This window comes from Cariama cristata, unplaced genomic scaffold (genome assembly GCF_000690535.1).
Source record: "Cariama cristata isolate BGI_N322 unplaced genomic scaffold, ASM69053v1 scaffold19487, whole genome shotgun sequence".
In the NCBI taxonomy this organism is placed as follows: Eukaryota; Metazoa; Chordata; class Aves; order Cariamiformes; family Cariamidae; genus Cariama; species Cariama cristata.
In genome coordinates, this window is record NW_009625147.1 from 18,256 (window position 1) to 30,657 (window position 12,402).

Here is a 12,402-nt window from a genome sequence, read left to right on the forward strand (position 1 = left end):
CAGTGGGTAGCGTGGGCCAACAGCCTGCTGCTGAACTGAAGCATCTTTACTTCACAGCAGGAACAAGACTTGAAGTGCAGCAGACCATATGCATGTCTGTCTGCCCAAAGCTTTCCCCTCTTTTATAATGATGGTACAGGCTGTGCTGAGCTGAGCCTCAATAAATATCAGCCAATTCTATCTCTCCAGAGGAGCAGCTGCCTTCTGCACCCTCCAAGGGCTGAGGACAAGTGGTGTAGCTGGAGTCATTCTGCTCTCGCTTGGGACTACAGCAGAGGCAGGCAGTGCAATCACCACCAAACATTGCCACAGCCAGGTGTTTCATGGGTTCATCCTTTAGCACAGAGTAGCCTCAACGCTGCCACAAAGTCCTCTCTGGGCAGGCACAGTTATGCCTATTGTTTTAATTAATCACCTTCCCTTGGGTCTGGCTTTTGATTAGGGGCAAATGCAAATGGAGAAGTAAGGTATTGCAGTGATACCCGTACATCTAAGGCAGCCACCTTGTCAACCTCCTGTCTGTCTTTTTCCTACATATGTACATAAGCTGTCCTCAAATATGTGTGTGCTGGGACACACATTTTATATTCCAATAGTGATATGCCTCTCATAGCTTTTTTGTTTTTCATCCTCACCAAAGGCATATATCCATAGGCTTCTACCATAAAACAAGACGGTCTCATCTGCCTGGGTAGCTTCCTGGTGAATTTACATTCTTCTTTCCTTAAAGCTCTGGTTTCTGCATTTGTTGGGATTACGGGAACCTTTTGTGTTTAAAATTCTTGTCCCTTGTTTTCCCCAGGTTGCTTTAAATAGTAGGGGAAAATGAACAGAGGAACGCAAAGATCATCCCACTTCTCAGAATTGATTCTTTGACCCTTTTTTACTGTCTGTGAAAAACCCCCCCTTGAAAATCTCCAGCTTTTATCTGTGCCGTTCCACCTTTTGCAATAGAGGAAAGCCCCCGAAGCTTTTTCCACCCTTCTAAAAGAATCCACCTCTGCAACCAGACAGCAAGCTTCATTTCTGGCAAGGTTTTCAATCCCAGTCACTCCTTTGTCTTGGCTTGTACGTCACCCTCTTCCTCTTGGGTGGGCAAAAAGGGGACGGGTGCTGCTGCTGTGCTGACTCCTGACTGGGTCACCCAGTGCTGCTGGGCTGTCTGGGCTTGGCTATAAAACCGAGCCAAGGCAGCGCAGCTGGCTCAGAGGGGAGACTGAATTCTGCAGACGGCGAAGGACCAGCACACAGCCTCCTCCTGCCTCGTGGGTTTGTGGTTTTTTTTTTTTTCCTGGGATACAGAGCCGACCTCGGGAGCAAGATGTGCAAGGGACTCGCTGCACTGCCAGCCACTTGCTTAAAAAGGTACTGTTTATTTCTGAGCATCTGTTAATGGGTTTGTGGGTCTGGAGATACGCTGATGTATTGCACTTTGTGTCTGAAGCAGAAGTGGCAGATTCAGCTCGGATTCTTTTGTAAGATTAAATGCAAATGATTGCTTACAGGCTTTTTTTTTTTTCTGTTAGAGCAGAATTGCATAAAGGTTTTGTACTGAGCTGTGTGAACTCTAAACCCATCCTTCCCATCAGCAAAACAAGCAGCTCTCAGCATTGCTATATTTTGATATTCCTGTCATCTGCTTCTGCTGCAAGTTTTACACCCCTTTTCTCCTTTGAATCCTTTCTCTGCTGAATTTTCTTGATTTTTTTTTTTTTTTTTTTGAGTGGGAAGCAAGGCAGATGAGATATCAAAAAATTTAAGGGTCAGTCCCCAAACCGCATCCCAAATGCAGAAACCCAGCCTGGCAGGACCAGAGACCCAGCCGCCGGCGGGCAGGGCAGGGATGGGGACCAGCCCAGAACACTGCGGATCTGGATGCGGCCCCAGGCAGTGTGGAGTCAGCCTGTATCCCCTGTGTGCCTACTGATGGTGTGGGGCTGGGTCAGGCTGTACCCCTGGTGCACAGTGCTGTGGGGCTGACCATACCCACGTTGTGCAATGCTGGTCAGGAGGGGCTGAGCTGTACCCCTGCGTGGGTGCAGGATCTGGGTGCAGGTGTCCCTGCGCTGGCAGAGCGGAGCCTGTGCACCCCCAAGCATGCCCTTGGCAGCCCGGCTGCCCCACAGCCTAGCGTGAGGGGGGGTCTCTATGCCTGCAAGGTGGCCATGAGCCCCCCTGCAGGGCTGTTATTCCCTTTCAGGTGCTACCGGGCCTGGAGAGCCCCGGCAGGGTGGCCCAGGTCCCCAGAACGGCACCAGCCCCACAAAATTCCCTGCTTATCCAGCCCATGCAGAACTTGCATGGATCTCTGCTGGCGCAGCGCTACCTTTCTGGCCGCTCGTGCCTTCAGGAGCGCTCCTCGGGCTGCTTCCCAGGGGCTGTGCAAGGGGAGAGGGCTGGGAAAATACAGATTGACTCAGCCTGCTTCCATTTAGGAGAAAAAGCCCTCCGCTTATGGTGGATTTGAAAACAGGTGCTGAAAATGTGAGGAAAAAAATATTGACACTCCCCTCCTGATTTGCAGGAACATTTGATGAGGTGGGGAGGGAAAGATCATTTGAAAAAATGCAAAGGAAAAAAAGTTCACATCTTTTAACCACCTCTGTCCAGGACTCCCAAGAAAATCCCTCTCTCCTAGAAATCTGTGGGACTCGCTGCAAGCCGCAGTGTCTTGCTTCCTCCTGCTGCCGCCTTCCTGCAGACCTGAGGGGTCCCCTCCTTCTGGGGGCAAGTAGCCTGGCAGCACCGGGCAGCCCGAGCCTGGCGGCACAGAGCACCCGGTGTCCACCTGGGCAGGGCCTGCATGTTGGCCCTGGTCACACACACCCCCTGCTCTAAAGAAGCTGTGAGTTTCCTTCACTCTCACCCTGGTGCTGGAGCTGTTAAGAAAACATTTATGGGCGCAAGCGAGCGGTGAGATAAGATATGGCCGGGACTGCTGACAGGGTGCTATGGCCGGAGCAAAGAGCAGGGCTGGGAGGCTGAGCAGCTACTGGAGCTCAGCCCTGCAGCACAACCTCGTGCTCTTTTCCAGGCTCCGATCTGAGGAGCAGGAGAAGAATTTCCTGCTTACGCTATCGTTGCACCCTGCAGCAGGCCAGGGCTTGCACCCCGCTTGCACCCCTGAGCAAGCAGGACTGACTTACCCGCCCCTTCATTCTTAAACTAGAAGGAAATCCAGAGAGAAGCTGAGGCCAATACCAGCTGCATATCTAGATGTTGCTGTCAGGCAATGATTGTCCTGAGCATGCTGGAAAGCAACACCAAATGAAGCATGCATCCTTGGAGGAGCTTCCTGTGGAGCGAGGGAGTAGCTTGCAGTCAGCATGGGCTGCTTGTGGTGAAGCTCCTTGCTCATCCCCTGATCTCACCCCACTGTCCTGCTCCCAGCCCTTCGCCTCCTTCCTTCCCTCTGTGTCACGGGCAGCTGCTTGGTGGGGTGGCCTGGCATGGCCCTGCTCTTCTGTAGCTGGGTGATGAGGTGAGGAGATGGGCAGGGCTGCGGTAAGGCTGTAGGGACCAGACATTGGTAGCCGGGCAAATCAGCTCATGGAGAAGTGACACATCTACAGCACGGTGCTGCCTTTCTATCACAATATTTTAACTGTGAACAAACAGTAGGAAAACAACGGCTTCTTCCGCTTTGCCAGGCCTGCCTCCAGGCTGATGACCTTTTCAGCAAGAAAATGGTGCTGTTGAACGTGAAAAATGACGACTTGGACTCTGTTGTATTTGTCTAGAAACAGAAATGCACATTATGTGGGGAGTGGAAAGCCAGCACTGGGGTCACTAGCAGTGACCTGCATTTGTGTCACTCAGTAATGCTGAAGGAGCTTAATGCGGGTGAGGAGGCTGCAGAGGGAGTTGTAATGCATTATCTTCATCTTGTTCTCAAATGGTTTCTTTTAGTGCCAAAGACATGAAGCATCGTCTGGGCTTCTTGCTGCAGAAGTCAGACTCCTGTGACTACAGCTCTTCCCAGGGCAAAAAGGAGAAAATATCTTCAAGCCAGAGGTAAGAGCAGATGCTGCCATGTAGTTAAGCCCAGGCTGGCTGCAACATGTTGTTTACTCCTTCACTGGGCTGAACTTAATTATAATTTCTGCTGCTGCTTCACAATACCTCCTGAACACCTGTGTTCAAATCTAGTGTGGCAATAGTCCTCAGGCATTGATAGTCCCTTTCCATGAAGAAGGTTGACCTAGAGGTCCCTTTCTGCCAACACTTCTGTGATTCAATATGCATGGGTACATGGAAAGACTTGCGCAGTCTCCTGTGCAGAGGAGTAACTCCATCACAAGACCCAGTGCGACTTGACACATTGCAGAATCAGCATCTCTGTCTCTTTGAGCTGGATTTGTGCAGTGGTCCACGCAGTTGCACAGAGGTATTGGCACAGAAAACTCAGAGAGCAGCCTGTCAGGGTGTCGGGGCTCTCACTGAGGTGTAAGCAGATGGTGTCTTTTCCAAGGAGGACTGCAAAGGTTGAGGTATGCTCCTGGAATAGCTGAGCCCTAGGATGTACTGGTATGGTAGGTGGAATGAATGCAGGATGTGTTCCCAGTTCCCATGTTCCTCTGTCTTCCATATAGCTACTATTCCCCTGACAGGTTAAAGAAATCAGCCCTTTGGAGTTCTCTGACAGGACCTGTAAGAGTGATCCTAGGTCCGTGCCCCAGCAAGAGATGCAGCTGGGGCTGTGTAATAAATGCAGCCACAAAATAAACAGAAAGTCCCCAACAATTTTTCTGGGAAAATTCCTTTCCAGCCCATGGCTGGTGACGGGGATTGCAAACCAGAATTTGTGTAGATTAGATCTGGGATCCCCAGGGGTCTCTGTAAAGCAAGCGGATGTTTCCTTCTTGGTCTCTTGTGTATGCTCTTATAACACTCAGAGAAAAAGATTTTCTAATGGTGCTGAGCAAAAAACCAAATTTGTCCTTTCTGTACTCCCCTTAAATCTTCCCTGTGTTTCTCCCTTTGTCTCCTTTTAGGGTTAGCCAAGAGGAAGTCAGAAAGTGGGCAGACTCTTTGGAAAACTTGATCCATCATGACAGTAAGTAAAGAGGGCCCTTCTGCTGCCTGCCGAGTGTGTGTGCTGTGAGCAGTCCCTGGAGGGGCCACAGGACTTTATCTTATGTCTCTTAGCAGCACACAGACGGTCCTTTGGCCATACCGGCCTCTGGGAGGGGTGGTGAAGGGTCCCCTTGGTCAGATCCACGGGGCAATCCCAATGTATCATGAGTGGGGCTTTGACCTACTGCTGAGCTGTCCCTTTTGTGAAGGCAGCTGGTTTAGCCTCTGTGCGAGGGGATGGGCAAAACTGCAGCACGCAGTTAACAGTGGGTTAAACAAGAGCCAGAAAGCAGAGAAACTGTTTGTAGCTGAGCGCATGGCAGACTTTGTCTTCCCGTTGCTTCCAGGCTACACTGATGTCCTTGAGGTTTCCTTTGCACTGTTCCCATGGCCTGAGACTCTGTGGCGTGTGTTGGCTGTCTCCTTGGGGCCTCCTGGGAACCGGGGAGTTGATTGTGTTCTCCTGGCTGAGACACTGAAGGTCACAGTGGGGGAACAGGCAGCTGAGGACCCACGTGTGACATCCCCATGGGGCCTGCCTGAATTCCAGCCTCCCTCGGCATGCACAAGTGACAGCCGTGGAGGCAGGCAGCCATCCCCACTGCTGGCCCCAAGGGAGCTGCTCATTCAGCTCTGGGAAGGAGAACCCAGAATTGTTGTTCGCTGGGGCCCACAGGTACGACTATCCAGGAACCAACACTTTTGCCTGATCTGGTTTTCCTCTAAACAATCTGTAGGGGGACTGGCTGCTTTCCGTGCTTTTCTCAAATCTGAGTACAGTGAGGAAAACATCGAGTTTTGGGTCAGTTGTGAGGACTACAAGAAAACCAAGTCACCAGCCAAGCTCAGCCCCAAGGCCAGAAAGATCTATGATGAGTTCATCTCAGTGCAGGCAACAAAAGAGGTATGTGCACAGAACATATCTTGGGCAAAGGTATCACTCTAAATTCTGAACCAGGCCAGCAGCGCAGGGAAGTAGAGATTGGTAGTTTCACAAGAGTTGAAGGGTGCTGCTTCCCTGCTAGTTAGCAAGGAAATGGTGTCATTTTTATTGCTTGTGTATTAAACTTGGATAGAGAGAAAGTGGGTTTAGTTACCACTGCCTGGCCATCCCATGTGCACACTCAAATGGGAGAAGCCCAAGGGGACTATGATTCCCAGTGTTCCAGCTGCTCCTGTGCTTCCTGGCTGGCTGCATCCCAGAGGGGTATGTGTCAGTGTCCCCTGACAGTTTGTCTGGCAGCAGAGATGCGTTGGTATTCAACTGCACAGGTTCTGCCAAGGCTACAGGGTGTCAAACAGCCATTTCAGACCACTGCCCACGAAGGACAGCTGAAGCACACTTGGTGGAGTGATGCTTGGATTTTCCCTTACCTATGCTAGCCAATTCTAGGACAGATTCTACTTGCACTGTCCCTTTGGCCCACAGGTGAACCTGGATTCATGCACACGGGAGAAGACAAGCCACAATATGCTGGAGCCTACACTGTCCTGCTTTGATGAGGCTCAGAGAAAAATATTCACCCTCATGGAAAAGGATTCTTACCGCCGTTTCCTCAAGTCCCACTACTACCTGGACTTGGTCAACCCACCTAGTGCTGTCTGCGGGCCTGAAAACTGCAAAAGAAGCCACACTCACACCTTAGACTGCAACTCCAATATCATCTCTCAGTGCGCCTGAACCTGCAGCAAGGCAGGAGCGAGCTGGGCTCTCACAAGAATATACGGCAGCAAAAGCATTCATTGGCATGAAGCAACAGAGCTGTCTCCAATAGCTGTCTAATGTCCCAGTTGTATCCCATGTCATGCAACAGCCAGCATCTGTAACCCAAGCCAAGCTCAGTTTGTGTAGCAAACCCTCCTCTGACTCCATCGGCGTAGGAGCCCTGGAGTCTGTGTCTGACGTGAAAGCTGGGTGCAATCATTAAATGTCCGCTGTGTTTCTGGTGAGCCCTGCAAGTCCAGGAGGGCGGTGGGGAGCACCAGCACTGCCCACCAAGGGACCAGACCTGCAGCGTGACACCTGGCAAGGAGCAGGGGAAAGAGGAAGCCAAGGGAAGCATTGGGGACTCTGATCTCCCCTTTCTAATCAGCAAAAGCTTAGATGAAAAGGACTTGCTCTGGTCCTTAGCTGTTCATACAGCTCCCAAATCTCTAGGCTTCCAGTAGTATTTGCTCAGAACTAAGGCTGTGCTGCGTTACAATAATCAGGCATAGGAAAAGCTCCTACTCTTTCTTGAAGGGAGACCAAAACTTTTTAGACAAACAGCCTCCCTCGATGATCACAGCCACAATCGCAGGGAAGCTCTCCCCTCTGGCTGCTTCTCCCTCTGTAGCATCTAGTTTATGGTGGCCAAGGATCTTTCCTAGGGCTGTACAGAGCTATTATTTTGGGGGAGGTTCATTATTTCATTTATTAATTGTGTCCTTCATGCTCCCAGGTTAAACACTGTAGCTGAGCAGAACAGAAACATGTTCCGTCTCTCCCAGACTGACAGGTGTGTATTACTGACTCTGGGAGTGCCATATGGATTCAGATTTGCCTGCCCTGGCTCGGCTGGAGCAGTTTGTGAGGGAACAGGACCACAACAGCTGGGGAGGAAAGGCCTTGCTTGTGAGTGCTTGAAAATGTTGGGGTTTGGGGTTTTTTTTGGATGTTATTTATATAAGTTTGTATTTCAGTATTAGCATGACTCATTTTTTTCCTGAAGATGGTAGGAGGAATGTGTCAGTCTCATTACTGTTCCTGGACTTTACCAGAAGGCAGCTTACTTTTTAATCACTGCAGTTAGACATGACCTTCACTTTGGGGCTTTGGGACTGACACTGACCTGGAGTTGGAGGCACAAGAAGTAGGTGCAGGGCTTGCTGTCTTGGGCTGCAGTACCAGGTAGCACACGCTCCCCAGCCCTTGGGCTTTCCTTAGTTGGATGTTGCTGCTCTGACAACCATGTATTCCTCGCTCTGCATCCCAGTCCAGACAACAGTTCTCACAGTGGATTTTGACATGACAGGAGAAGGCTGTGGTTCTCCAGTAGGTACTTGCAGGCCCACAGAGAAACATCTCTTTTAACATTTGCTGTATTTTGTATTCACTCAACTGTACTGACACGTACCACCCTGCATGTGGTATGAGAGATGGAGAGGCTTGCTAGAGCTCTTAACGTAGCCAAGCATGTGGCTATGTTTTATTTTCCCCTGGTACTGGGAACTCGATAACTATTGCAAAAACTGTATTAATATTTAAATAATGATGAATACATTCTAAATAAAAATGTTTGCATTAGTCCCTTCTAAAATGCTATTGTGTGAACCAAAGAAAACACATGGAGAATCCAATTCGTTGGCCAAGGTTACTCTAAAAAGCCATTTTAGAAATGGCTTTACTCAGAGGTTGTTTTAAATTACGGAAAGGTGAAATGGCCACTATATCCTTCAGATTGCCTTGGCACCGCAAGCCTGGGGGATGCTGGGCTTTGGGGTCCATGCTGTGCCCGACAGTGAGCTCAGCACAGGGACCACCCATCCTTCCCGAGGGGCTGGGGTGAGCATGAGGCCCCCTTGACAGCCTTGGAAGGGGGGAACATAAAGGAGCATGTCCTCGCTGCAAAAGTTTTCCTGCCCAGAGCTCCGGAGGGGAACACGTTTTGGCTCAGACCTCAACCCATCCCTGGGCCCAAACCCTGCGAGTGCAGAGCTGCTGCCCGAAGGCAGCATGACGGGCGTGAGCAGGGCTGGTTCCTGCTCAGGCCACGGCCCCTACTGGAGCATGAGCCCACCCTGCGAGCCGAAGCCCGAGGTGGCAGTGGGGCTGGGGGTGCTTGTGCTGGGGCTGGGGAGTTTCCTCTGGACCAGCCTCCCAGGGTGATGTTTTTATTCCCATTTCAGTTTCCTGAGAAACCACCACATCTGTTGGAGCAGAAGCTCTCAGAGGCCTTTGGTCTTGCCAGGGCTTTTGGGCACAAGTTTTGGGAGTGCCCTGTAGAGGGTAAGGAAACACTGCACCTTCAGTGCAAAGAGACAAAATGAGTAGTCCGTCGAGATAGTAGCAGAAATACATGTTTATATGTGGATTACTGAGTGGTACAAGAATATGGGTTAACACAACCAGTTCCTCAGTGCACACCAGTGCCCTGCATCTTCCCCACATGAAGATCTCCAGTGGAAATCACACGGAGAACGCCAGACTGGAAACCCGCTGCTCACAGGTACGAGGAGCCGTTCCCCCCTCCTGACCTCACTCCAGCCCTTTTGACCGCAGCACTGGGCACCCTCCAGGGAGTGACCCCAAGTGCTGGGGGGAGCCTGGGCGAGCCCTGGGACATCCTCAGCCCCCAGGGGCAGCGGGCAGCTCCTGCTGCTGCCTCGCAGGCTTTGGCAGCCCCCAAGGCTGGGACTGGGCACCACCAGCAGAGCCCTGCCTCAGTGTGCCGGGGGATTCACACCATGGCCAGTGAGGTGTGAGGCTCCGGGTCACTGAAGTAACCACAAAACACAGAGCCAGACCATCCCTCGGCGTTAATCCGAGGGATGCAGCTGCAGGGAGTCCTCCTCCACATGTCCTGTGGTGGGCGGTGGGTGCCGGGAAGGCACAGAGGCAGTGCATGGTGCCCAGGGACCCTGGCTGCAGCGTGGGGTTGCCTTGCCCCACGGCAGGGATTGGGGTCCCTCGGGGAGCAGAAGACTTGCCTCCTGTGCCGGCTTGGGAGCCGGGATGGACCAGGGCTGTGGGCACCCAGCAGCCACGGGTACAGGGTGACTTTGGAGGACGTTGTGGAAGATGGACCTTCACGTTCACTTGGGTGGATGGCCAAGGGTTCCCTCAACGAGGTCTGGGACAGCGCTAAACCCATGCATGCTCATCTCTGTGACTGATCCCAAGCACAATATCCAGAAACTGCTTTTTGGCGCTCTGACTCACTGAGGATGCAGATGCCCACGTTAGGAGTATGTATATATGTGTGTGTGTGTATACTCATATATGACTATAGGGATACAGAAGTACGATGTTGTGTGTATAGTGCTCATACATGCGCCAAATTTCATGAAAGCATGAGTGATAAAATACGTGAAGTATTTCCTACCAGAAATATGATGGTTGGTATCAGCCCGACAGTGAATACCTCTGGGCCCGTGGAAAGCTCGGCTATGGCGGGGGTACAGCCATTGCCGCCTTTCTGGGCGAGCCTGCCCCAGCAATTAGCCAAACGACCCTTCTACACAAACACAACTTCCCAAGAGCTCCAACACGCTTCAGGGGGCCACACTTTATGCCACCTGGTAGATCACTGGCACCTGTTCAATCACCCCCTACAGTAGGCTTCCAGCATTTTAGCAGAAATTGAGCTGGGGAGGGATTTCCAATAGAGCTGTTTCATCTCTCCTGAATCCAGCCTCCACCTTTCTTTTCGGCACCTACATACCTAGACACCTTCTCCCTGCCCCACACGTCGCTGTTGCAGCTAGCGACATCTCAGGTTTTGACAGCACGTAGCAAGCCAGCCTCCAGCAGCATCCCGACTTCTATCGCGTCGCTGTTGGCATTTAACTGCGAAACATGTGAGGATATCTGGAAATAGCTGCCAAAGGCTTAAGTAAAAATGAAAAATCTAGGTCTTTCTGCAGGGAAGCCTGTTGGGTTTGGCATTTCTCTGAGTCACGCTGTGAATGGGGAGCTTGAACGTGCTGAACCCGCTGGTACTGACACCAGTTCCTGGAGGCGTTAGGAAGGTGCAGGGAGCGTGCGTGGGCAGAGCTGGTGGGAGCACCCCGCAGCAGAAGGGCTGGCCGAGACCCCCCTCCCGCGCCCAGCCCTGCTCCTGCCTCCTCCTTCTTGCCCAACAGCTCTGGGCAGTGGGTGCTGCTAGGGGATCCTGCGCCGTTTTGGGGGGACCCTCCTGCTGCTCCTGGGCTCCCTTGGGCTCTTTGGGGCTGTCCAAACTGCCCCCCGCGCTCACCCTGGGGGACTGCCCCGCGAGCATCACCCCCTGCGGCTCCAACACCAACTTTCCCAGGCCATTTGCTCCACATTTTAAAAAAAAATCACATTTGTGATGGCCTCCATCCTTCCCCTGCCTCCCATTTCTGCCTGGAAAACGCAGCCTACTTCCTGCAGCTCAGGATGTATTTTTCTTCATCACCATAGTGACAACATGTAAATATTTGGGGCTGGTGGGGTTTTGATCCGATTTTGAAAGTCTTGAAGAGGCTGGCAAACCCGTTGTTTATGTTACTGCATTTTGCACAGAGCCTCATGACTTGCAGTTGAGGTTGAGCGGCCTGAGGGGGGGTGACCGGTCCGGGATGCCTGCTGGGACCGCGGCCACTTGTTATTTTGCCGGCATCTGTCGGGTTACCGGCCGAAGCAGCTCGTTGTAAGCCGTGGCCCTGCGGATTCTGCACCAGGAAACCATCGCAGGGAGAAACGTCCAGGCCCCATGGAGCGGGGATTCATCGCATTCGCCTCGAGGCTGAAATGAGACCCCAGCCGCCTTTCACGTATGCCCTTGCCCCATCCTCAGATGTGCTTTCTTCTGGTAGCAAACAGTGGGCTGGTTTGAATCATTTGAAAAGAGCTGGTCTTTTTAAGAGACAGCCTTATGGCAACACACGTCCTGGGCAGACGGGAGGAGACAGGAGAGAGCGATGTAGGCTACACAAACTCAGCAGAGTTTGCCATCTGTTCAAGAAGCCAGAGGTTTATTTTTCATATTTCCAATGATGGTTTTGTGTTTCGGTTTGGTTTTTTGGGGTTGGTTTGCTTTTTTAAATTTTATCTGAACAGTTGCAATTGCAGCTTTTTTTCTCCCCAACATGATTTTCCTCCCTCCTCTAATCGATGCCCCTCGATTGGGTTTGTGCAGAAGTATCGCTTTGGCATGCCTACTGTAGAGAGAAGAAACTGGAGCAAGAAACCCCTGCAGCAACACCCGAAGCTGCAATCCAAGCACACCGCCAGCCACCAGCACTGCGGAGGGCTGCGCGCAGGCACCGGGGACGCGGGCCGTGAGCTCAGTACGTCAGGCAAGCGGTTGGAGCGAGCGGGAGGTCTGGGTTGCTAAACAGTCCTGGTGTTTTGAACAAACAGATCTCGTTTTATCCTCTTTACTGTCTTTAAGCGTGAAGCAAACAGGCTGTCTCACAGCTGACTGCAAGCGGAGTCGCTGGGGAAGCGGTGCCGCAGGCTCGCTCTGCCCACCCCTCGTGCCAGCTGGGTGCACCCGGCGGCACGTGGTCGTGCGGCTCCCGGCTCTGCCCAACAGCCGTCCCTGCCGAACAGCCATCCCGGCCGTACCGCCGTCACCGTGCCTGCTGACCGGCTGCCTT

General features: G+C 52.1%; 2 protein-coding genes across 5 annotated transcripts in view; one reads left to right on the forward strand and one right to left on the reverse strand.

Moving 5' to 3' along the window:
- Positions 1-663: 663 nt before the first annotated feature.
- Positions 664-7,114, forward strand: RGS4 (regulator of G-protein signaling 4). Of its 4 annotated transcripts, none has more exons than XM_009703507.1 (6): positions 664-702; positions 803-1,029; positions 3,910-4,014; positions 4,995-5,056; positions 5,814-5,980; positions 6,506-7,114. In XM_009703507.1, the coding sequence occupies exons 3-6, from the start codon at positions 3,920-3,922 to the stop codon at positions 6,755-6,757; spliced, it is 576 nt and encodes a 191-aa protein (XP_009701809.1). In that variant the 5' UTR covers positions 664-702; positions 803-1,029; positions 3,910-3,919; the 3' UTR covers positions 6,758-7,114. The 4 variants fall into 4 exon arrangements, with proteins under 4 accessions (XP_009701809.1, XP_009701808.1, XP_009701807.1 ...); XM_009703506.1 differs by having other exon boundaries at positions 664-691; XM_009703504.1 differs by lacking the exon at positions 664-702 and adding an exon at positions 1,149-1,365 and having other exon boundaries at positions 988-1,029.
- A 2,821-nt stretch (positions 7,115-9,935) lies between these two features.
- The window catches only part of RGS5 (regulator of G-protein signaling 5), a gene marked incomplete at its 5' end in the record, with an annotated part of 4,076 nt that continues 1,609 nt past the window's right edge, over positions 9,936-12,402 (reverse strand). Inside the window, one exon of the mRNA XM_009703508.1 lies at positions 9,936-9,996. Within this exon, the coding sequence (XP_009701810.1) occupies positions 9,936-9,996 (61 nt within the window). The remainder of the gene's footprint in view (positions 9,997-12,402) is intronic.